Below are 26072 nucleotides of genomic sequence, written 5' to 3'. Positions count from 1 at the left end.
AAGTATTGGCAAAACTGCAAAGTTATGTTGTAATCAGAAAAAACCCAGAGCTTTCTCTTGCGAACTATAGATACTATAGAAAAATCTAATAGTGGCAGAGATAAAAAAGCCTAAGCAAAAAAACTTCCCCCACCTTGATAACCAATTCAAACCAATTTACATGAGCAGCCATAGAAAAAAAAAATACTCTATTCATTCTTACTTTCAAAAGCAGCTCAAGAAATTTTAATAGACACACAATGAAAATAATTCCAATTAGCATCCCTAATTGGAAAGAAAAACAAACTTCACAATTCAGTAGTAAATTCCTCAGCTACAATACACAAAAAACCGTACCTGTAAACAATGTTTTCTAAACATCAAGCAAATCTATGAGTTCTGACATTGAAATCAAACTATTAGTTGCCTGAAAATAAGCTTATTTTAATACAATAAAAAATTCTGAATATATATTTACAATCAGTAATAGTTGGCAGTACCACAATGACAGCAAATTTTCCTGTAACAATCATATTTTTTGAAATTATTCATAATTATCTATTTGATATTTGACCACTCCTGAGCATTAAGGTGCTGCTTTCTCATAAGTAGTTTTTACAGCCTCACTTCTCTCATCCCTGAATAGTAACTGATAGAAACTCACACAATATGAGTAAAGTCAAGGCTTTTCCCCACTTACTAATTTTTTAACATTCTTCTCAAGCTATCATTAAATAAATGTATGAAGTATTATAGCAAGGAAAACATTTTATTGTCAAAGTTTTGCATAGTTCAGAATAAGCTATGTTTCAGTTATATAGCACATGTACATAGCAGAAGTCCCTTTGAGCTCACTTCATCTTTCATAGTTTTAGATCTGTAGAAAATGAAACTGTTAAACATTTTACATAAGGGGAAATACAAATACTTAGCAAGAGTCAAAGCTGTAACAAACATAAACCCAAAGAGAAATATGTAGTATTTGAAATAGCTATAATTACTTGTTGCACTCCCTTTTCTGCAAATTTTATAAATAATAACAAAATCCCACCTAATGAAGAATATTAGTGTCATACAATCATCTTGAGGCATAAAACTGGCTGATCAGTTTATTAACCTGCTTCTAACCATGCTCTGAAACAGGCATCATCTATGCAAGTCATCTGTTTTGGCAAAGCACAGGCATAGAGCATAGGCTATTAAGGAGTTCATTAACTGAAAAATTAGAGTATCTTCTGAATTTTGAGTATTTATTTAGTCTTAAACTGTTAATTGTAGTCCACTTCTATAATAGAAAAAGGGAATATTTTCCTGATAAAAAAACCCCCAATCAGTTATGAAAGAACTCCTCATGATAATACACATTAAATATCTTTTAAGGCAACTAAGCCTACACATATTATTGTTTCTTTAAACACCATCTTCATTTCCTTTAGTTTTCAGTTAGTTTTCCAGTTTTTCAAGCTGATAACTCATACTCATCACACACAGTCTTACACTTCATATTCTTCAGCCTAACATTTTCCCGTTTCTCTCAGGATTACATTCAACTTAATTTATTGTTCCCCAAAAATATTAAGTAAGACGGAAACATTTTAAAATATTTAGTTAATTTGGCACCAGAGCCAAATTAGAAAGAAATTATAGAGAGAAATGCAGTTCTGATGATAAAATATTTCCATGTAAAAGAGAACATTAGTCATGGAAAAGCATTCTTAATCCAGTTGGACACCTTGCACAAGAAGATGAACATGTCTGCTCCTCTGTTACAGCTCAGCTATGGTATTGCAGATTAATTAAAGCCATTAGTAAAGATTTCAAAGTTGAGAGAATAGTTCCTGTATCCGGTCAAAGTATCCATCAGTGACAAAAAGGATATCTCCCACTGAGGCAAGAGTGATTAAGTGTCTGCATCTTGAAAGCTATATCTAATGCAATTCTTCAAAGGAAAGAACGTGCAACTTCATATTATGCAATTCAGCTAATTCTAAATTCAAATTATAGAACTACAGTGTCTGAACACCTTTTACATGCTGCAAAACAAAACTGAAAGGCAACTGCTCTTCACTAATGAAAGGTAACAAGGAATTAACTACATCCTTTTTGGTTGTTAGGTTTAATATTACTAAAAAAAGATAATACATTACTCTTTAATACACTACTCTTTAATTAGCATACACCTAAAGAAAAGTATCTATTAAAATACTTCTGGGCTATTACCTGAAAAGAAGCAACAACAATAACTTGGACAAACATTTCCAAACAGAGCATTCATTATCACAGGCAAGTCACATTAACTTCAAGCGCATGTCTCGGAACACTGAACACAAGACCAGGCAACTCCTAGCAAGCCCAGGGTAACAAGGGCATTTGTTATGTGATTACCAATGAGTGGAAGGTGTTTTTTCACACATTAAATCTCAGCTGGTGAATGAACAACACCAAAATGTGACTCCTCTGGAACTGAGCTACAGAAAATATCGCTAGAGGTAAAAAAACCCCTCACATTCAGAAATAAGCCAATAAAAATGACATTAAAGTGCCCTTAAAAAAGGAGAAAAAAACAGACCCACAGGTATTTTAACCTTTCAGAGATGTTTCTCATACACTGAACAGCTTTTTGCAACTGAAAAGTCTTGCAAATGAACAGTTTTACAGACATTCTCTGATATATCAGTTCTGATATATCCATAAAATGAAAATAATATAGAAGTAAATAAGCTTTGTGCAAATAAATGCAAAATAAAAATAGGGGTGTTTATAATAAACCCCATTATAGTAGTGGCAACAGTACCAGGGGATGGGATAAATTGGAGTCTTCTGAGTACAAAATTAGTACAAAATTCAGACAATCATTTATCAAGGCTGAGACCTTGACTCTTAATCTTCCAATCACAATATTTGCTGGCAAGGCAAAAAGACAAAGGCCATTAAATACAAGGGACATACAATTTGAATCTATCTTCTACAGTCTTTAGCATTGCTTATCAGTCATTGCCTTATCATTCAGATCATAAATGAACAGGCACTTTTGGTACCCTGAGATAAGAAGAAACCATATTCTAATTGCCAAGGGTAAACTATCATGGATAATTTGTTTCTATGCTAAAAAAAAAAACCCTCTTGCAGTTAACAATGCATGAGTCATCAATTTCTGAACATGAAGCAACTTGGAAGACTGGAATCAACAACTGTGGAGACAGCTCTCAAATTAAATATGACTCAAAATAGCAACAAATCATTTTTCTATTGTTTTCTGTAGCTAAAATTTCTCACTTCATTCCTTAACATATAGACTTTATAAATAAAGAGAAGATCCTAAAGAAAAATGCAAAAATACAAACATAAGCAGTATTGATATCAACACGCACTGCAAATAAAATATCTACAACTGAGCTCTGTTCTGTAACCTGCCTGATATATCTGGCTTGGAGATTTTGAGCTAGAGCTGGAAAGAGCAGGAAACTCCTCATCAGTCTGTAGTAGTTTAAGCTTATTTTCTATCTCATTCAGGAGATGAAATTCCATCGGTTCAGGTGTGTACCCTTCTCCTGGTGCCTGCCACACAGATACATTCTCCTGTTGGAAGAACAGAAAATACTTAAGTCTCATTCGCAAAGGAAACAGACTTTAAGGGCAGTTTCATATCAAGTGTATGTATTTTTTAGATAAACCATACTTAATAATAAAATGTACATTTTCATTCATCTCAGTATACAGCTAAAATCTCACAAATATTCATGTCCCTAGCACACTTGAGAGCATCTATGGACAGAACAAGAGATATTCACACATTCGTCCTTTTAAATATAACCAAGGAGTAACTTACATTGACAACCACTTTCCATCTAATAAAGGAGTCAAAAAGTGAGAAAGCCTGACCAAAATTTGGCTTGGAATGAAACCACAGAGGTTGGTACTATGGCAGAAACCACCTGGAGCCAAATCTCAAACAGAGGGTATGAGGTGTAATGTGACACTTGCATGAAAGAAAAAAATAAGGCATTCATAGGAAATAATCAAAGGAACTGCTCTGAGGTGAGTAGCTGCCATCCTTCTAGAGCCCCTATATTTTATCACAGAAACTCTAGGAGAGACAGAAAGCAGAGCGCTCTTTTCCTGATCATGATTTGCATGACTTTTTGCCTCTTGATAGCAGTTAACACCTGAATAACACACATGAATATATGCTCCTACTACATACAGTTGCATAATATGAGTGAGCTAGACCACTTAACCCAAGCAAATGAGATCATACCCACAGACAGATGCAGGTTCTCCACAGCAACTTGTCACTCCCTGTCTCACACTCAGGGAAGCAAGTCTGCACAAGCCTGGTTCACTGGGTATCAGAGTAGCAAATTACATCTCCGTCCTGACCACAATGAAAGACTAGATAGGACCTTAGAAGAGCAAGGATGTGTGGAAGATTCTTATTCCTACCAAAAGAGGACCAGCACCTTCTCCTAAGACTCTAACATCTGTCTTGCAAGAAATTCATGTCCACCATTTGTTTCCAGCTTCCAGACTAGTCCTCTGGCCATTTGAGCAGTTCCATCCATACACGAGGAGGAAATATCAGCTTACAATTACAATACCACTGCTATGAGGTCGTTCATGGTTCATCTCCATTACCCTAAAGCACACTAGCTGCAAAAAGCAAAAAGAAGCATACCCCAAACACCTGTCATAAATTGCCTTCATAATAAAAAAAAAAAAAAAAAAAAAAAAAAAAAAAAAAAAAAAAAAAAAAAAAAAAAGGCGTGGAGAGTTATCCTTTTTGTGAAACAAAATCAGTTCTAATGTTCTCATACAGGTATGATGAGACACAACTAATGAACCTGATCAGACCTGAGCTGACTCCAAAATAACCACCCACAAATGTCTTAGATGCTTGCCAGCTTTGTGGAAATATGCGTTCAGGTGAGACAGTGATCACCAAAATAGAAGTATCCAGCATGGTAATACATTTGTGTCATGTTAACCACCTCCTAATTAGAGATTGAAGATCACAGTGCAAAAACACAGAAATTACTCTACAGGAGCCTGGTAAGATGTAACTGGGCTCATTAGCTACAGCTCAGAGTCTGTACCCATACTCCAAATATCCAAATTACACCAGGAGTCATTTTACTCCAGGAAATGGAGTAAATGGAACTGGACTCACACATTCTCTTATGTATTTTCAAGATAGGTTTGCTTGGAAAATAAGCTTCTGTCCTGTCAATGTTTCCTGTGTGTTAACTCAGAACAATACTTTTATAACAGCACAGTCAGTGCTTTTGGTGGAACGTCTGAAACAAATTATACCCCTGCAGCTTCAGCTTTGACAACTAGATTAGCATGAATATGTGTGCTTCTAAAATATTTTAAATACTCATAAAACGTTCTTTCAAAGAGTGAGAAGTGTTGTTTGGATATTTGGCATATATAGTAGTCCAAGTCCAATGAAGTTATCTAATCCACATTACACCATACAGAGGAATTCATACAGCATAACAGCATAACCAGATCTGCCTTGATTGATATCCTCCAAAACATTACTTCAGCCAATGTGTTGCACCAGCTTTTTAAAAGTCAGAATAAAATAAGATGAAAGAGGCCATCAGCTTGATAGTTACCTATCCAGCTTGAAGTTGTCTAGATTTCTTGTTAGCTGGTAATTTCCTCACGATTTTTGTTATGAAGTAGCCACAGGAAATGCCTCACCCGTTATAAAATTCAAATGTGGGAGAGGAAGAATCCATCACTAGGCTAGACAGGTCTAAGTAACTATTATCCTTTCTTTTACTCTACTTTGACAGGAGAGGTAGGAGCTTTTTTCTTTAAAGAAATCATTTAGTACAGACTAGAGTAACCCACAAACTACCATTCTTGTCCATGGTAACAAGAACATACAACACACGTCCTGTGAGATGATCTACTTCATATCTAATATTAACAGTAAAATCTCTATAGATACATGAAAATGACATGTGCCAAATAAAAAACGAGGACGTTACACTTTTCTATTGCTTTAATGCCTTGAGAATTGATACAAAAAAAAGTACATGCTGTTAGTTGGAATTTGCATTAGCTACTCTGCACAAATGCCTTTAAATTCTATGACAGACACTAGATTAAAGAGAAAGAAAACCTCATAACTACACATTTTGAGAGAATACTTTTGCAATCAGTAAAATAAGTTATAAAAAAAAGCCACTATTCCCTATGTCAGAAAGCTATGTTTACTAACAGAAGGTTGTTTAAAACATCTTCAGATCTTTAAATGATGGCATTTATCAAACTCAAGACCATCTCCCAGAAACAGTGATTGATAGGAAAATCAAATTCTCTTTTTACTCTCCGTGAGGATTATTTTTACACACTTCAGCCCCTGCTATCCACTGAAGTATGCAGACTGTACACTGTTTAACAATATTATGCTATAGCATAGGTGTCTAATGCTCAAGCAGATTTATATACTTTTAAGGTAGACTGAGTTGGAAGCCACAGAAAGATGTTACATTATCTTTGTGAATGGACACACAAGCTTCACAAATGTGCATTTCTCCAAGTGCTGCATTTTGAAGTCCATTTATCAGTTGTCAAGAAACTTTTTGGGAGTTTTTTGCAAGTAGATGCTGGCCTTTCTCCCTGAGACTACACCACTAACCACTCAGATTGATACCCCACAACTTCACATTTTATACAAAAAATAGGTAATTTTCTCCAAGTGCAGTTCTAAGGTTTCTTCCTCCTGTGCCTAATTTTTTAAATTTTTTTAAATGCTGTTTTGGTGTTATTAAAATAAACACAGAAACCAATGAGAATTCATTTTTGGAGACAAATTCAACAGAATTTCTCCATCTTTTCTCTCACATGTCAGTAGGATACTTCATGGTAGAACTAAAATGAAATTTAGATTTACTGTAGAAATAAGCCAAATACAACAGTACAGATTAAATTTGTCATACCTCAAGATCCTGCAATTCAGTTCCATCTTCTATATCTTTCAATAGTTCGGTTAGTCTTTTCCTTTCTCCCTCAAGCATAACAAATTGGTTTCCAGAATCCTTTGCTAGCTGAAATATTTACAAAAAGAAAAAAAAAATACTTTAGAACTCCACTAACTCAAACACCTCCAAAACAAAGTTTTTAAACTCTACGAAATTAACAGCCAAATCTTGTTTAATTCCGTAATACAAGTTATCACTGACAGAAAAATATAGCAGCCTACATATAATAAATTTATAATCTTATATTAGTCTTTGGCATAGCTAGGAGGAAAATATTTTTCATTGGAAATATTTTCATTGGAAAGATCATTATACATTTATACCTACTATGTCCTCACAGGGGAGGGAAGAAAAAAAAAAAAAAAAAGGCAGGAAAATCTAGGGATGTATTTTCTGACAAAAATCCAGGCTACACACAAACAATCTGTGTATCTATCCCTTATTTGTGCATCAGGACATGGTCAGTAACTTAACAGTAAATAAATTTTTTAAAAGTCTTAGGACATTGCCCTTAAGAAAAGCTATGTCCAGGCACAAACACAACAATCCAGCTTGCAGAACTCTTTACCAAATGCATAGAAGCAATATTATCCTAACCCATACAAGCATCCAAGTTGAGAACCGCCTAATACACTACTCTACCATAAATAGCAGTTTTAACAGAAAGGTAATTTTTCATTTATGCCTAATTAGCTTCAAAAGTTCCTGATTTCAAAAGTACCTATAGACCAATTTCTAGCTAACGTTTTAAAAAAATGTTATTGGTTTTATGCTTTAATGCTTACCTCAATGTTCTTTTTAATGAAATGCTGGCTGGTTTTATTTTTGCTATGTGTTTTTTCTGCCGATTTTTCTGTTTCTAATTCACTTGGATAATCTGATGTTTGAGAAAGAAAAGTTGCTACATTATAATCATTCCTATTCTCATTCAACAAGAACTGTAATAACATCAATCCCATTCAAATCTTTAGCAAATATATAGAGTCAACAGATAAACTTTTTGTATTATATTTTCATTCTTTATGTAAATACTATTGTTACATTTAAAACTTACTATAGCCAAAATCTAATTTAATTTTCAACTTTTTATTATATGAGATTACTCAGTGTTACAAAGGCTAAATACTTTTGGATTTCTGACCTCAAAAATGCTAAACATGGTGGCCTTAAAAGCCACAGCATTCCTTCAAACCCCATCATCGTTGCAGTTTTCTCATCATTACAAAACCAGACAATAATTTTTTTGAAAACCACAGAATTATCTGGAGACATATCAAGTACATTTTTCTAAATAAAACAGCTGAAAAACAGATGATATGGTTGATATTATTATAACGCAGCTTATAAAACAAATTTTGTTAAAAAATAAAACTCATCATAGAGTTGTAAATCTATTAAACAGACATATGATATTCTAATAACAATAGGTTTCTATCCCTGATAAAAAAAGGCATTATTCTGTTTTTCAGACTTTTACCATGCTTAAAATAACAATTCCTTTATGAATAGCAATCATTTGTCACATTAAATAACAAGTCTAAGCAAATACAATCAACTTCTAAATCTCAAGAACTACTTCAAAAGCAGGCATGGTACTTTTTGCTTTTCTGGAAAAATGGATGGGTTATTTCCCTAAAAAAAAAAGAGTTTGACATGTTAGATTCTAGAAGACAGGCTATACGGAAATAACTCTCTTTCAGAGTGAACAGAATGAAAGCAAACTCCCAAAGGTATGAAATAAATTCCATGCATCCTTTACCCACAAACCTTAAAGAACTGAGGTGTTGGATCTGACCAAGAAAGCCCCTCTCTGTTCAAATGCTCAGCTGCTCTCTGAAAGCATCCTGAGCTTTCTTTACCGTTACCAGGCAACATCATGTGTCAAGGAAATGGATCATGTAGGAATTTAACAATCAATATAAATATGACAAGTTGCATCCTGAAATGAGCAGAACACACGAAACACCAACATAACATGCAAGATATACATTATTTTTAAGCTATATGTTTCACTTGACTGTGGAATAGCATTTTTGAGAGGGAGTTATCATACAGAACATCTCAGAACATTGAAGTAAAGAAGGGACCAACATGGATCACTGAGACAAAGAATACACTGAACACTGCCATGGGTAATTAAAACAGATTGCAGCTAAACAAATTCTGCATATGCGTTTTGGTAGAAATAGCACATTTTTCAAAGACTTGGTATAAATCTTGATGAGACTGATGAAGTAATAGCATAAAAATAGTGTGCACATTCTTCTTCATAAGCTCTTCTTGTTCAGGGTCTGCCTTTATGACAGCTGTGACACAAAAATCCAAAAGCAATCAAAACTGTAATTCTTAGCTATTCAGACACCACATCAAAAGCCTCCAGCAGAAATAGCAAAAGTAATTTAAAGCAATAGGTTGCTCACAGGCTGTAAGTGATCTCTACTTCATGCATTCCCAAAATAGGAATGTGCAGAAGATCCCAAAATAGTGCAAGTGATAGCAATTCCCAACCACACCTGTACAGGAAGCTCCAGAAGTCAACACTGTACTGAATACTGGTAATGAAACCTACCACTGTTATTCAAGGGCACTCCAGCATAACTCAGAAAATTTGAAGAAGGAAGCTGAGCATCAAGTTTTATTTTAAGGGAGGAATGAAAACACATGGTAGAAAGGCACAGAAATTAAAAACTCCAGTCCACAAAGTTAAGGTCACATACTGGGGAACTAAGACAAGCGATAAAATGATAAAGGAGCTGAGTTCCATGTTAAAAATTAAAACATGCAGTCACATTCTACAAACTGCAGAGATATTGCTGCCATCAATGCTTCAGCCTTAAGGAATGCACTTATGTCTTTGTCATCTTAGCCAGTCACCAGGGAGATTGTTTATGTAGCATGGTAGTTGACAACGAAATAAACAATCATAACTGATAGCAATGGTAGTTGAAGCTATTATTCTTATACCACAACACATGTGAAAAGTTACTAACCACACAAATTAGAATTTCAAATAGGGAAAAAACAGAGGCATACATGCACAATTCCACTTTTGGAATTGTCACAATTCCATTCTGACATGTTGGACTCACTACACCACTTACAGCACTTGAAATGTCTGTACAGTGCACGATGACACATGGTCTCTAAAAGAATCAGCAGGCGTTAGAGTTTTGCCAGAAAAAGCAGTGCAGACTTTACAATAATCAGCACAGCAAAATATAAAACGAGTTTTCTGAAGATTCATGCTTGACACAAATCCAAACTTCTGCTGAAAACAAATAAAATACAGAACTGCAGCAGTTAGATTCAGCACCACTTGTCATTTCTGGATGGTTTCTGGAATACAAGTCTATTAATAAAAGCTACAGTACCTTAAAGTAATTGCAAAGATAAGTTCTTAAAGAACTGTCATGAAGAATCAATGATACATTTTACAATATATCAGTTACACACCTTTTTACTTTTGAAATAAATAAAAAAAAAAGGTTTTATAAACCCAAAAGTAACAATATTCTTAGCATGTTGAGTAAAGTTTTCATATAAGTCACAAAGCTGTTCTCTTCTTTCATTTGCAAAAAAAGGTAAGAACTGCCTCTGTTCCAGTAAGCAACCTTGCTTTTTCCCATTTCACTGGCCTTGCCACAAAGGCTGAGTCTTCATTACCCACCCATTGTACATGTTGTTTTGCCATTTCTAAAAATACAAACTCTACCATTCATAAAGCTTACCCTGGTTTTCTCGGGCTTTATGGCAATCATAATCTTCAGGATTCATGTGTGTGTTAAATACAGAAGTACATTGTTCATCTTCTTTAGCATGGGAAGGATCTGTAAGGAATTTCTTCCAGTAAAATTCAATTGAAATGTATTGAAAGATCTAGCATCATGTGTATCATCCTATAAGACCTCACACTTGGAAAGTAAAGAAATTCACTCGGATAAATTACATAGACACTATATTTCTCAAGAAATAAAGAAGGGGGAAAGGGTAAAGCGTGAGTCATATGTATGCTGTTTCTTATGGCTATGTTCTTGTTTTTAACAACTACTGCCCATAGAAGACAATTCATCAAATTCTCAAAGATATATACAGCCCAAGGCCCTAAACTTCAAATGCCTCTACAGACACCAAGTGGTAAGTTATCTAAAACTTTGAATGAGAATAAAGCATTCGGGTTTTCACAGCTGGTGTTTGCCTGTGCATGAATTATTAGACTTCCAAGTGGCTTAGGTCAAGGGTATAGTCTAAAAAAACAGTGTTCAAGCATCCTAGCTGTTTCTGTTACTCAAAGAAAAAAATTAATCAATTGAAGCATTCATATGTGTCAACTGGAAATACAAGTTAGAGCAGTAGGTTGCAGTCTATATACTTAGCACTTACAGAAAAGGACTCATATTGCAAAGAACCACATTAATTACATGTGATTTTCACAAAGAAAACGCCATACAATAACCAATAATAATGAGGTGTAGTGGACTCAACTGAACAAATTATTTTGATAAACAGAGCATAGTGTAAGGAATTTATGGCTGTTTAATTAACTCCTGATTTAGATTTCTGCTGTGAGTGTATCACAAGGTTTTACTGTGCCTGAAAGGCTTGGAACACTTAAGTTATTAATGGTTTTGTACCTGAACTTGTGCTTGATTTCACAGCTACATTAAAAGTTATAATAGCGCTCATCTATAATTTACTTAATAAAGCTCTATCAAATTCAAGTTCTGAAAAGCAAAACACATGAAATGTATTCCATTTCAGTATCAACCAGAACAGCCATCAAGACATGAGTTTAATTAAATAAATCCTGAAATAAATAAATAAGAACTGAAAAGTAAGGCACTAGTATGATACAGAAAAGATAAAGATCAAGCTGGAGGAAAACTGTAAATCTAAACTCTGCAATTTCATCAGGGCAGTACACCAGAAACCACGTGATGCACATGGTCCCTACAGGAGTTACTTTTGAAATAAAGGAGTTAGCAGTCATGTAGTCTAGCTTGTCTACTGTTATTTTAATAATCCTGACATCTGCTGGAGACTCTCTAAATATCACCCGTACCAAATTTTTTTTTCCCTTAGTAACCTGAACATAGAATATTTGTTTAGCATAGAAATAAAAGCATAGAAATAAAAGCAGGTTACATTTTAAATAGTACGTTTTTTGAAATATTTTACCTACCACTATTATTTATTTATTGCAATATTTATTATTATTTATTGAAATATTTTAGCTACCATTATTACGCATATACTTCCAACACTCAAGCTAAGATTTCTGCTAAGCAAAGGCCATTCAGACTTCAAATCCTTATTCTCTCCCCAAAAAGAAAAAAGATAGTCTATTTCACAGTTCTGTTTCTCTTTACTTACCAGCTGTATCCTGCCACGATGAGAACAAAGCTAAAAACTGGTTTGTGTTTTCTACCTCCTCATGGCTTCCTGTGGTTCTGATAGACTATTCAAAAGAAATAAACTGTGTATGTATAGATACATTCACGTATTTAAAGTAAATTCTTTAAAGTGAAATACGTTGTCTGCTTATCAGACCTAATGAACTTCAGACCACATTAAAATTACTCTTCTCACTCCATTTTCTTGAGGCGATCTGAATATCTCCAGCAGTTATAACAAAAGTATGGTGACACTTTAAACCCTCCATTACATATAGTGGAGACACACTTCACCAGACAAAGACGTTCTATAATGTCTAAGTGGTTCCAAGTCCAATGAAATTATGAAATGCAGTCAAATAAATCATGTTTTTAAGCAACTCACATTTCTGTTCATGTAAAACAGAGGAAATACTAATTTGTTTCAAGGCTTTTAACTGCTAGAGGCCAGGATAAGGATAGGGTAAAGGAATTTGTGCTGCAGCACTCTTACGCCTTCTTCAGGCAGCATCTCTAATTTCCTCAACCACAGACAGTATTGAAATAGCTGGGCCTAAGAAGGATCCTACTTGAGCAGAATAAATGCTTTTCAGCCTGGATTCACAGCCATTACCTCATGACACACCTTATCCTGCAAGTGGTGAACCCAAGCATAATACTATGCTAGTAAACCACACCCAGACACCTGTATATTTGGCAATTTGTCTTATCAATTTTTAAGGACTATGTCCTTATTTAAAAGCCTGCCCAGCCAATATGCATTAAAAACTATCCACTCTTACTTTTTAAGATCCATTTCTTAATTTTAGTTAGCCAACTGTGAGTTATTTAATAATAAGGCTTCTGTGAAGTATGGTAATTCTGTTAGACAGTACCCTAAGACACATCAGTCACAAAACAAGCAGAACACTTCTAACCTGAAGTTCTTCCCAGAGCATTGCCCTCATTTCTTTGCCTTGATTTTTAACTACTTTTTCCTTAAAACGCTGTTTTTCAAGTATTGTGTCAAGTTTATTCATTTTCTTTATAGCTGCTTGAATCTGAGCATCTAAATCTGTGTCTTCAGAACATTCAAATTCAGAAGAGTCTGCTGGAGAATATATTTAAAATTAATGTTACCTTGAAGCATGTCAAAAAAACAAACACTAAAAAGCAGTTAAAGTAATTTGGCAATACCCATGGATAAGAGTACAACATTCTCAAACCCATGTTAATTTCTAAACCTGTCTGTAGCAGGGAAAAATACAGAAGTCTTTGGAACAGAGTGCTGAATCAAACTCTGAGCTGTAGCAGTTGGACATGGAGGTGTGGGAGAGGAAAACTCACCTATTTTGTGCAAGCGATTTGATTCAAATTTATAATGGAAGAGTGACATCTCCACAGTATCAGCAAAAATCATGGAGTTTAAAAATATAAAGTAATTTTTTCAGCCTGAGTAGTAGAATACATTTTGAAATTAATAATTTTGGGGTTAAGAGAGACTCTGTAATATCTCTGCCTTTAAATATTAGAGAAGTTAGTCTTATGTCTTAGCCAAACCAGATTCTGATCTAGAAAAATGTTGTTATAAAAATGAAAAACTGTGAAATATCATGGAAACTACCATTTCTTAATTAAAGTGGAGTTCTATATTGTCTCCTTCTTTTCCCTGATTTTCCATATTAAGAGTAGAGGAAACACTTGCAGCACTGTCCCTAATCCCACAGACTTAGAAATTTTGGAGTTGTGCAACACTCTATTTCATTTTCTAATCTGTTGAGGTCAAATGCTTTACATAGCCATTGAGCCAAGCATTTACTGTGATGCATTAGTCTATTTATGCCATAAAAAGATGAGGGATACAACAAGGGGAGAGCTATAAAAAATCTAAGTGACCTACAGAGGACAGATGGACCCAAGGACAGATGGTAAAAAAAGGAGTACTTATTTCAACTGCCCTGAACTCAGCAGATTGATATCAACCTTAAACTGCTGAGTGAAGCTTTAGGTTGAGTTCTACCCAATTTCTGTTCTGTAGATACTAATATCACGTTTTGTGACCAGCATTGCTGCACTGGATAGGATAACCACTGAATTCTGCTTTATTAGACTGATTGAATCTACAGAAAACTCAATTATATAGCATTCTATTATAGCATTTTAATGGATATAGCATATATCCATTAATAAAGCAATCTCTAAATAAAGAATTCATCCAATGCCTCTTTAGTTCTTCTATAACTATATAATATGCACACAAATACACAACCATTACAAAGTCTCTTAGAAGCAAAGGAAAAGGTTTTATTGCATTGCTCATTTTATACACCTGAAAGGTATTATCTGATTTTGCATTACCTGGTTTTCCTGTATTAGGTTCACAGGATTTCGAAGTTTGTAAAATAATATCTGATTTTGCATTGCTCGGTTGTCCTGGGGAAGGCTCACAGAATTTTGACATCTGTGTTTCATTGCTTTCATCTCCAGAATCTGAATTAGAGCTACATCCTGAAACACACAAGGAAACGCCTTTCACAGTAAACCATACATTTTTGTCAATTAGGGATCACCACACAACCCTTGCAGTAGATTAGCTAAAAAAACAGTATGTACTAGTACACCAGAACTCATGTTAAAAACAGGAGCAGGAATCAAGAGATTTCTTTTGACCCCAGTTCTGTCATGAAATCTTAACTAAATTTCAAGACTGTATCCAAATATCTGCTTCACTTACTGGCCTTTGCATCTCCATTTGCAAACAGTCAGACACCTAAGAACATTAATCCATTACCATTTATAGAATGACAGAACAATGCCATTAAACACTTTTGCAAGTGCTTCAATTAAAGTTATACACTGCATACTTATATTTAAAGTATTTTATTAGTATTAACATTGTTCAGTTGTTAAATATTGTAACTTGTAATCATAAATTCCAGGCTTTGGACAGGTGGACAACTATTAGGATACAATGTTTCTAACAAGTGATCGTGATTACTCTGAAAAGTTTGATAAAAACATCTTAATAAAAACATCTTAGTAAAAACACTTTCTAACATGATTCCATGGAACACACACAGATGGGGTTTGCTGATCTTTTTAGCCAGATCACAGTTTATGATGCCACAAGAAATTTACTGTACTGACAGTAACAACCCATTTCTTTCAAAGGTGGATTTCAAATAGTCAAGAGAAGCGAGGGTATGGGTGTTGGCATCTTCTTTTCCAGAGTTTTGCCTATTTGCAACCTCTATTCCCTCCATCAGTAGAATTTTACCCGAACTATAAAAACTTGATATATGGTCTAGTCACAACACAAGAGAGTTTTAGTCATTCCCACCTGACAACTCGTCAGAATTCCACAGACACTTCTGAAGAGAGATGGTCGTATTCTCCACTGTTTGCTGATCTATTCTTACTTCCTGGACATCAGATCTATCTCTGTCATCACCTTTGTTTTCTGCTGGACAGCAATCTTCTAGACTGCCTTTCTGATAACCATCAGCCAAACTGACAGACAAATCAACCTAGGAAATGCAAGTTATTGCCACCATGAAAACAGGAATGTTTTGGGTGAAGACGATAACCACAATACTCACATGCTATCACAAAGGACAACAACAATTCTGTACAACACTGCAGTGTGTGTACTTCTTAAATAAAAGAACCATTTCCAGGGCTGATATTAACACTAAGCAAGAGCTCTCTTTCTTAGATTTCACACTGATTCTCAAGCTCATCATTCCCCAGACTGTCAGATTTGGGATTGCCAGGCTAGGGTACACATGAAACTAAAAAAGCAGAATATTACTTCTTTAAAATTCTACTACAAAGAATTAGGGATGGAGGTTTTAACCTGCTTAAGAGAAAAATTACCTTTTGCAAACATGGTTCTGGTGTTAACTCCATAGATGTATTTAAAGGTCTACATTTAGGTCTTGAGCTAGATATAGGCCTTGAAATTTCATCCAAGCTCCCACGTGGAATATCCACTGTTACCTAAAATCAGGAAAAAACCAGCAAAAACAGCAATTCAAATGAACAGCTTCATAACAAAAGCACTACAAGCCCTGCAATATTTAAGATATAGATCATGTAAGTTTCAAATGCTTTCTAGCAACCCCATGTTGCAAGGTTTTTCCAGTGTAGACTGGTTTGACACTGAAGTATGTGGTTTTTAATATACATAATATACATCTATTATATCATCAAGCCAACCAAAGTATTCAAATGTGCTTACTATCAAAGACACTTTGAATGATATACATGTTGCAAGTAATTTCACAACAGGGGAATTATCATGGCTCTTCTTTTACCTTTTTTTTTTTTTAATCATTGGACTGACAAAGTTGGCACCAACAAAAGAATGAGGCATTTTAGACACATCTTGTAGACAACTAAAACAGTGAAATGCTGCTTATGTTCAAATGGGGAGTTCCTAAATCTAAGCATTCACATTCCCAACCTCTGTTCAATTTTGAGTTTAAACCACAGACATGCACGTTACTCTGAAAAAAAAAAAAAAAAAAAAAAAAAAAAAAAAAAAGGAAAACACAAAAAACACAACTGTGTGAATTCCCAGGAATTAGACATCTCAGTGCATTATGACAAATGCTAGCGATTCTCAGAATGCTCAAGTTGCTCAAGTAAATACAACTCTTTATTTCAGTATAAGCGAGGCAGGGGGGCAGGAAAGCAGGCAGGGAGGGAGGAAGGAAAGGAGGCAGGAAGGCGGGAAGAGAGGAAAGTAGATAGGCAGGGAAGGGGGAAAGCAAGGAGATAGGCAGAGAGAGGGAGGGAAGCAAGAAGGCAGGCAGGCAGGGAGGAAAGCAGGAAGGCAGAGAGGAAGAGAGGAAGGTAGAAAGGCAGAAAGGCAGGAAGGCAGAAAGACAGGAAAGCAGGGAAGAAGGCAGGCAAAGAGGAGGGAAAGCAGGACCGCAGGCAGTCAGGGGCCCTCTCCTTACCGCCGGAGGGCAGCAGCCCCGGGCGCCGCCGCCGTTGCCGTGACGACCAGGCGGGCGAAGTCTCGCGATAGCTGCGGGCTGCGCCTGCGCGGTGCCGCCGCTGGCGGTTCCGTGGCCGCTGCGGCCCCCGGGGCGGGGCCGTGCCCAGGCTGTGCCGTGCCCAGGCTGTGCCGTGCCCGCTCTGCCCTGGGAGAGCGCAGCGCTGCCCGCGGGGCGCCTCTTCCTCCGAGCCCCCCCGTGCCGCACCCGTGTGAGCAGCAGGAAGGGAAAGTTACCGCTTCCTTTGGCGCCCATGGTTGTCAAAATCAGGTTTTCATCGGCAGGACAAATTCACAAGAAACAATTTCTTCTGAAGAAACAAAGTGCATCTCGTTCAAATTAAAAGTTCGATTGACAAATATTTGTGCCAAGATAAATCTTAACTTAGCTAGTGGTCTTATGTATTGCCGTCTGCAGTAGAGCTTTTATTGATGCTTACAGTATGTGGCGTTTAGCTGTCACATGTAGCACTAAGAGAACAATTTTTCCTGGTATTTAGTGTAGTAACCATGCAATGTGGTTCACAGTTAAGAACTGAAGACAAACAGAGCAAATGCACTAGTGAACCCTGTGTGGTTTTGCCCTCTCCTTAAGCATACTGAGCTCTGGTACATTAAAATATTAACATGTCTAGTGATTGCTAATGCAATACCATAGTGATGTTTGGATCCTGCGGTGCTTTCCAGGCGGTGCAGATGATGATTTGAAGGAAAAAATAGAATGCATGTTTGGTTGTGCAAGTTGAATATCTAAGGCCAGTATTGACAATGAGAATGCAGCAAAATGGATAATATTGAACTGCCTACACTAAAATACAGGGTTTCTGTATTAGGAATTACATTATCTATGCATAATGAGGTATGGCAAGCAGCTAGGTGTAACTGCCCCAATATTTTTTCCAACAAGGGTGTCACCCCTGAGATTCAGTAATAATAGCTTAGCAAGGATATATTTTCTTTAAATACAGTTAATCTTACCATCTGCTCTATTTTCTGGAAGACCCAGAGATGAAGAGGTTCATAGAGTTCATCTCAAATCCTGTAGATCAGGTCATAAGAGTCTTCCTCTCCAAAAAGGACTGAACTTTGTAAATAACATTAAATATTACATAATCTCAAATACTGTTAGAGGTGACAAGTGTACCTATACTGAAGCTTGAACAAGGAAAAGCAGAATCAAGGGTTCTTTTTTTGCCTTTCCAGGAACAGGTCAATTTTGTTCCAAGATTAACAAGATAGTTCTTTGAAGTATGACAATTTAAAAAAGAAAGGTTGGAATGGAAAAAACTTTGTTTCTAGGAAGTGGACAGCAAGAAAAGCACTCAAAGATGTGCTTTTCATCCTAAAAGATAGGTTATAACATGATGAAATTACATTTAGACAAGCTGTCTTGATACCCAGAACACAGTTGTCATGGTAACAGAATTTATTTATCCTTTTCTTCCTGATCCAATGAAAAAGAAATACAAACGACGGGGGACCTACAGGGAACTTGTTCCCAATTACTACTGCTTACTTTTATGCTCTGCTTCTGAAAAGCCTTTTAATACACAAATAGGTAACCAAAACTCTTTTATGTCATTGTCTCATACATGTTGGAGAAAAATTTAAGAATTTTTGAACACTCTTTAGTTATTTACCTTTGATTATTTTTTATATCTTTCTGTGTGCTCACCTGAAAGATCTTTTATTTACCCTAGGCAATATTTCTAACATAGACCGTAGCAGTTCCAGTACTCAGGTTAGGACAAGCAGAGCTAATATTTAATATATTAATTCCTCTAAAGGTTAGGGCAATAAACAGACTCTTTTCTTGCAAAGGAAAGTGATTATGTATTAGCATCTTTTGACTGGTATGTGCCAAGTCAAGGGCAAAGAGCCATGAATTTTGGGCCATATTCAAATTTTCCCAGGAACCCTTGGTGAGGATGAGTAGAATTCTGCAGTGTGCTCCACCAGCAATAGTGATACAGCACAGTAACCCACCAGCTGAGGGAGACAGGCCAAACTAAAATGCTGAGTCCAGAGTCAATGGTAAAACTTCCATGGTTTATTAAAGCCAGGTGTTGATCCTTTGACTTGCGTTGGAGAAGCTCCTGTGTTGACGAAACTGCCTTCCATGTTGCCACACCTTCTGCTATGGACTAAAAACATTCTCAAGTAATTCTTGAGGTATGGAAAGCCACTGTAGTTAATTTCTTGCTGAAGAATTTCAATGCCTTTGGATATAATCTGCTAAAAAATACAATCAAGTGTTTACATGTATTCTTTTTGAAAGAAATAGGTTTTTTGTCTCAACAGTAAAAACCCATCACAAACCCTTCACTTTCCAGATATAACACGAGGTTATATACAGTTTAATGCTTTAAATTTATCATTGGTATTCCATTCAACATGAGAGTTGAAAGGGACCAAACAAAGTTCGCTTTCTTCAAAGGAATTCAGACCTGAGTAAACATTATCCACATTCAGTAATCACAGAGATTTCGAGCAGTTCCTATATCTAAGCAGAACATGAATGTTAAATTTAGCCAAAATTCATAAGGAAACTACAATTCCTACTTTGATTTTTTTTTAGGTTTTCAAGATTTTCTCAATCGCATCTTTCTTTCAATAATTTTGGAAAAAACAAACACTCCATTAAATTACTTTTTATTGGCACTTAAAAGAAATACATGTAGTACTTCTCCACCTCTGCCACAAAAGCACCAATTTTTTCTGGAATCTTTCTTCTGTCTGATTTCAGGAAAGCTGAGTGTCTGTCTTCTTATCTCTGTAACTAAGAAGGGCAACTCAGGCTCCCACCACCCACCTGGACCCCTTGAAGACTGTTCCACACTCCCAAGCTAAGAAGCTCTTGAACCAGCAAGAAATGAAATGTACTGAAACCAGAAAAGGAAATTGAGAAAAACGTATTTAACACACTATTTATACTCTTTTATTTAAATACACTTTTATTAAAACATTTGCTTTTAATCACTTGTAGAAATCCACAACCTTGGAGCCACCAGAAACTGGTGACTTCCTTAAAACTGTCAAAGGAAGAAAAGGTAGATTCTGCTTTAGCAGATTTTTTTTTCTCACTTTTAAGATTAGCTGGTTGGATTTAGTAACTGTGAATTTGTCAAGATTCTTCACCTTGTCCTTTTAAAGTATGCTTTAAAGAAAACTACTTTCATTAACAGGCAGTAATCACAGATAAAGGTTCAGCATGCAGCAAAGGGCTGAAGTACAGGAAAACCACAAGGAGCAAACAGGTGTTACGAGATTGTGCTTTTAAGAAACTACCCACAGAGACAACAGTGAGTGCAGATGAAAGACTACCTGAAACTGAACAAGAACTAAAATGCTACGGCTGCAAATACTTTTAGGTCACCTAACAGACAGACACAGTTTAAAGTTCACAGTCAGTATAGACAATATGTGTGTGATAATGCAGAGAGACAAGCTGCAGCGCAATGCCTAAACTCACAGAAAGGCTGCTGAGCTGATACCAGGGTTGGCATGACTGACTCACTCAGGAATTAGGCACCAGATTTGAAAGTCTTGTGTTCATACACTGGGTGGTCTGCTCTGCGAGATGAGTGGAGCAGGAGGGTATCTATATCTGTGAAGATAGAAGGAAAAATTCTCTACCTCTGGCACTGTTGAGCAACAGCATTAATAAGCCTTTGCCTTTTGAGATCTGTTGCCAGCTTCTTCACCCAACAATTCAGTTGTCACTGAAAACACTCAGAATCCCTCTCTGTTAGTCTCTCTCTCAGAAACTCAGACTCAGAAACTGAGACTGTCACACTCAGAGAAAGGCCGCTAGCATTTCACACCCATTTCTTTCATTTGCTAGCTTTCCCATAAGAAAACAGCAGAGTGCACCAGCAGCTAATTTTATTTCATGGCCTACCCCTTAGTTACTTACTTACTTAATACATACATTACACTTTAGGGACATTTGTATATGCCCTTTATCACAGGATTCTTTGCACATACATATTTGTTTATTGGAGTCAGGATTTGTCCTGCATGGTCTCCAATCCAGTTTTTACTTAAAAACTACAAGAATATATATGGGATCTTTATAAACAGAGGTCTTTTTCAGGTTTAACACACATGATGATTTGGGTATTCTTGACTTTGTGGAGATTTTAAGCCAAAAAATAGTGGTTTAGGTTTTATAATACTTTAGATTTTTAGCAGATGCTTGGTAACAAATTTGTGCAAAAACGTCCAGCAGGTGTTAACACTGATCAAATAAATGCGCATAACAGAAAACAAATACACTTAATAGTCCATCCTACTTCATTAATGGAATTTGCAGAATCTTGCTGTGTCTATTTGCAGGAGAGTAGGACTTAGCATGCTGCATGTCTTCTGCTCCCTACGGCCTTTCTTGTTAAGTTATTTAGATGCTCAGTCCATTTTAATGCAACATAACATTTCCCAGAAAACCAACTGCCATATTTCCATAATTCAGCCATAAAAAGAGTTCCTAAATTCATATGTACTTTTGAAAGTTAATAACAAGGTATCATCATAAGGATTTCAGAGATCAAACTACAAATTTCCATATATATTTGATATGTTATTTTCATTAAGTATTTCATATTAATAAGGAACACTTGTATATATGTTTTTCTTTTGTTTGTTTGTTTGTTATATTTGGCAAAAAATCAGGCTGTAGCAAATTTCAACATAATAAAGATCCATAGGATCAAATATGTAATAGAAAGCGACCTTCTTCTGTCACTTAAAGCTCCTGCTCTTACTAAGAATCCACCTTGGGAAAGATACTGACTTTATTGTTTCTGCTGACTTTTCTTTCTGCTTTACACTTTGGCTGTTTTGTCTGGATTAGCTCTTCAGGGGTATTCCCCAAAGGTGGCAGGAGTCGCTTCTTATTGTTTCGGTTTTCTGAGAGCCATTGTGGAGGCAGCTCAAAGGGTCCAAAACCAAATTGCATGGAGTACTTGTCATTTACTGTATCAGCTTCTGTGGGCACAGCTGGGGCCACCTGAGCTGCGGAGTCTGCAATTGTCTGTGGTATCAACCTATGAACCGAAGTCTGTCCTAGCTCTAAACTGGTGGTAGGAATTTCTTTCCGTTGAAAGTCACCAGAGCTAATGGATTTGGTCTCATTCTCCTCATCTTCTGTTGGCTTGAAGATCTGCTGTTGCCCTATATGAAACATCTCCAGAAGCTGGCTTCCTGAATGGACACTGGGCTCCAGATTATCATCTGCAATACCACCTGAGCTGACAATGTTCCTCCTACTAAACCTTCGGTGCAGCTGTACTATTGTCCCCACTAAGCACTTCCGTACTGATTTGTTAACAGTCAAAAATAACAAAGGGTTGGCCAGCAAAGAGACCTTGGGCAACCAAGTAGCAGTGAGGAGCAAGAAGACTGAAATATCTGAAATATTGAGTATGGTGCGGTAAATCACCAAAGTCACATAGGGGACACTGCAGAAGATAAATATCATAACCATGGAAAGCAGCATGATGTGGAGCTCAGCTTCTCTCTGGGAGGCATATGGGATAGAAACTGTATTCTGAGGGGTCCTTAATGCAGCTATGATAACTTTTTTCTTCTGGCTGGCACTCAGTGCTCTGCGAATAAGAATCATGAAGAGAAATACCACAGCCACTGGTACAATCACAGTGGTGATATTATAGATGATGACATATATCAGATGGCCAAGGGAGTAACTCCAGGATTCAGAGCAAGTGGACATAGCATAAACATCAGACACATTGGTCACAGCAAATACTGGAATGCTGGCCACTATTGCGTGGGCCCAGATATAGATAACCAGGTCTCGGGATTTTGCATCAGATATTTTTCTTTCCAGAGGGTATAAAACAGAGTAGTATCTGTCAAAAAAAAAAAAACAAACTATAATTATTTTTGTGCGCATACTGCTTATAAGAAACCTCTCATGAGCCATCTGAGCATAACGCTCCAAATCCCTAACTGGGTTGCCAACTGACTGCTTGTTTACAAAAGAAAAGAAAAGGAAAAAAATTTTTAAAAAAATTTTAAAAAATTAAAAAATAAAAATTAAAAAAAAATAAATAAAAAGGAAAAAAAACAACAAAAATGCTCCCCCAAAGGTCTGCCTTCGTAGGTCTGTCTGTAGAAAAAAATGAATACTTAAATGTCAAGATTACATTTTTGGTGGCGAAAATTCCTTTCAGTACATCACTTTGGCTGATGCATATGAGTATTATTTTGAAGATTTCACCATTTACTTGCTTTTAAGCTAGACAGTACATTGCGCACACTCAAAATTCCAAAAGACATGATGGAGGCACATGTCATATTCAAAGGCCAGACTCAGATTTAAAAGTCACTTTAATACAGATTTTTTCTGGATATTTGGAAAAAGCTGTTGGTCATAAATTACATGTATCCATCTGTTGGAAGTACAGTGGTGTTTTGCTTTGCACGAGCTGTGGTTGGCAAGCCTTGAGCAAAAGCATTGCTGACCACTGAACATTTTGTGTGCATTTAAAAAAAAACATGCACTTAAAATTTCAGATATTGATTGTTTGCTTACTACTGGAGTACTGCTGTGAATTTTTAAGCTCACAGATTTTTTGTGGCAGACCTAACTTTTCACAGTTATCATTATAAATGGTAGGAGTTTGTGCTTTTTGTGAGGCAGATCACAAGTTTTCTTGGAGATGGGTAAATGATATGCTGTTCCAGAGGCAACACTGGTGTGCATTACAGATAGTGATACCACATTTATCCACACAAAGGGAGAAAGAGGAAAGAAAAATCCAGTATTGTGGCAATTTCCCCCATTACCTGTCAAGAGCAATGGCTGGAAAACTGAGGATGGTCACTGAGCAGAAGACTTTGTGCAGAAACTTGGCAATTCTGCAGAAGAGCACTGTATAGATCCACCAGCAGCAGTGTGGACTGGCACTAAGAGCAATGTCAAAAGGCACACAGACTAGGCTGGCACAGATCCCCGAGCAGGCCAAATTCTTAATGAACCGGTTTGTTACAGATTTAAGTAGCGATGTTCTGCAAGTTGACCACAGCACCATGACGTTACCTGCGAGCAAAGACAGGAAGCATAAAAAAAGGAAAATAGACAAACAAACAACTAACCCCAGGCCCCAATAACAATAATCTTAACAGATTTGAATGTTCTCTAGTACTGCAAATGAAAATAATTGTTTGGAGTTTGTCAGGTATCACTGATTTGGATCATGATGCTGCTCAAATTAAGAAGTCTGTCAAATTAAGAGCTAGTGGCTTTATGAATCAGAAGGCTAAAAACAATTACACCTCAGCTATCCCTTCCCAGCATCTGGTAATGAATGAATTAGGGGATTTCAGAGGCAAATGCCTAAGAAAACTATCCAAACCATATTTTTACATACTTATGTTGATTCCTGTATTAAGTGGTCCATCCTGAGTATCCAAATACAGAAACTGGCTAAAGTGTTCATATTATATTTATATATATTAATATTTAATAAATAGTACAGAATTATTTTTAAAGAGAAAAAATCACTAAGTAGAGATTCAATTAAAATGTAACTATAGGTATGTAGTTTTAATCTGTTTGTAAGTGGATCACAGCTTGCCTTTCTTTTCACTGATCACTTCAATGGCACAGACAGGCCTGTGTAAAGTCGAATCCAGAAGAAATCTACCTTTCCCCCCTCCCCCAAGACATTTTTATGTACATTATAACAAAGTAAATGAGACAAGCAGAACAGAAAAAAAGACTTGATGCACATAACTTCACAGACGTATACACAGAATGCAACCTGCTGATTCAGATATTCAAGCTCTACACACTTGTTTTGAACAGGGTGGATGGATAGCAGTGAAACAGAAGCACAGAAAAAAACCCCAGAATTAGCTATGACAGTAGTTTTCACTTATCATTGCATGCCATCCAAATCTCAGAAAGAAATATCATATGACAGACACAAGTTCTCCATCACAAATTTCCCTATGATTCTATCTTACACAGCAACAGCACAAGAGTAAATTAAGTGAGCTGTTCTTACAGCATGGGCCCTTTCTAATGCAAATCAAAATACCATAAAACTGACAGAATTTTCTCTCCTTTAAAAACCTGTCTTTAGAAAGATCACAGAATCATAGAATAGTTTCAGTTGGAAGGGACCATAAAGATCATCTCATTCCAACCCCCTTGCCATGGGTAGGGACAACTTCCACTAGATTAGGTTGCTCAAAGTCCCATTTAACTTGGTCTTGAACATATAGGGATGAAGCATTCACAATGTCTGTGGGCAACCTGTTCCAGTGCCTCACCACTCTCACAGTAAAGAATTTCTTGCTAATATCTAAACTAAACCTGCCCTTTCTCAGTTTAAAGCCATTTCCCCTTGTCCTACATGCCCTTGTAAAAAACCCCTTTCCAGCCAGCTCTCTTGCAGCCACCTTGAAGTACTGGAAGGCTGCAACGAGGTCTCCCTGGAGCCTTTTCTTCTCCAGGCTCAACAACCCCATCTTCTTTAGCCTGTCCAGATCAAGAGCTTCAGCCCTCTCATCTGTGGAGGCAAAGATCTCTGCTACCACAGTTAAGTGGGGCACACTCACATAACATCATCTAACATCATGTAACCTGGTCCCAGCTTTCCAAACCTGTCTTCACAGTCATATTTTCTCCTTTATTTTATTTCTTCCAAAGCTGTACTCTGCAGTACCACCAGATCAGTCAAAGCATAGCTATGA

At 36.4% G+C, this 26072-nt stretch overlaps 2 protein-coding genes across 2 annotated transcripts in view; both read right to left on the bottom strand.

Moving 5' to 3' along the window:
- FSIP1 (fibrous sheath interacting protein 1) overlaps positions 1 to 16287 on the bottom strand; it is a 66870-nt gene extending 50583 nt beyond the window's left edge. The window contains exons 1-9 of the mRNA XM_066321414.1: positions 16223 to 16287; positions 15687 to 15873; positions 14705 to 14854; positions 13285 to 13457; positions 12348 to 12432; positions 10706 to 10804; positions 7763 to 7854; positions 6936 to 7043; positions 3394 to 3558 (exon numbers count right to left, since the gene is read on the bottom strand). Of these exons, the coding sequence (XP_066177511.1) occupies positions 3394 to 3558; positions 6936 to 7043; positions 7763 to 7854; positions 10706 to 10804; positions 12348 to 12432; positions 13285 to 13457; positions 14705 to 14854; positions 15687 to 15873; positions 16223 to 16255 (1092 nt within the window). The 5' untranslated portion in view covers positions 16256 to 16287. The remainder of the gene's footprint in view (positions 1 to 3393; positions 3559 to 6935; positions 7044 to 7762; positions 7855 to 10705; positions 10805 to 12347; positions 12433 to 13284; positions 13458 to 14704; positions 14855 to 15686; positions 15874 to 16222) is intronic.
- A 5728-nt stretch (positions 16288 to 22015) lies between these two features.
- GPR176 (G protein-coupled receptor 176) overlaps positions 22016 to 26072 on the bottom strand; it is a 31576-nt gene continuing 27519 nt past the window's right edge. The window contains exons 2-3 of the mRNA XM_066321413.1: positions 24159 to 24411; positions 22016 to 23218 (exon numbers count right to left, since the gene is read on the bottom strand). Coding sequence (XP_066177510.1) covers positions 22111 to 23218; positions 24159 to 24411 — 1361 coding nt within the window. The 3' untranslated portion in view covers positions 22016 to 22110. The remainder of the gene's footprint in view (positions 23219 to 24158; positions 24412 to 26072) is intronic.

Source organism: Sylvia atricapilla, chromosome 6, assembly GCF_009819655.1.
Source record: "Sylvia atricapilla isolate bSylAtr1 chromosome 6, bSylAtr1.pri, whole genome shotgun sequence".
Taxonomy (NCBI): Eukaryota; Metazoa; Chordata; class Aves; order Passeriformes; family Sylviidae; genus Sylvia; species Sylvia atricapilla.
Note: the sequence above shows the minus strand (reverse complement) of the source record. Positions and strands in the feature narration are given on the sequence as shown.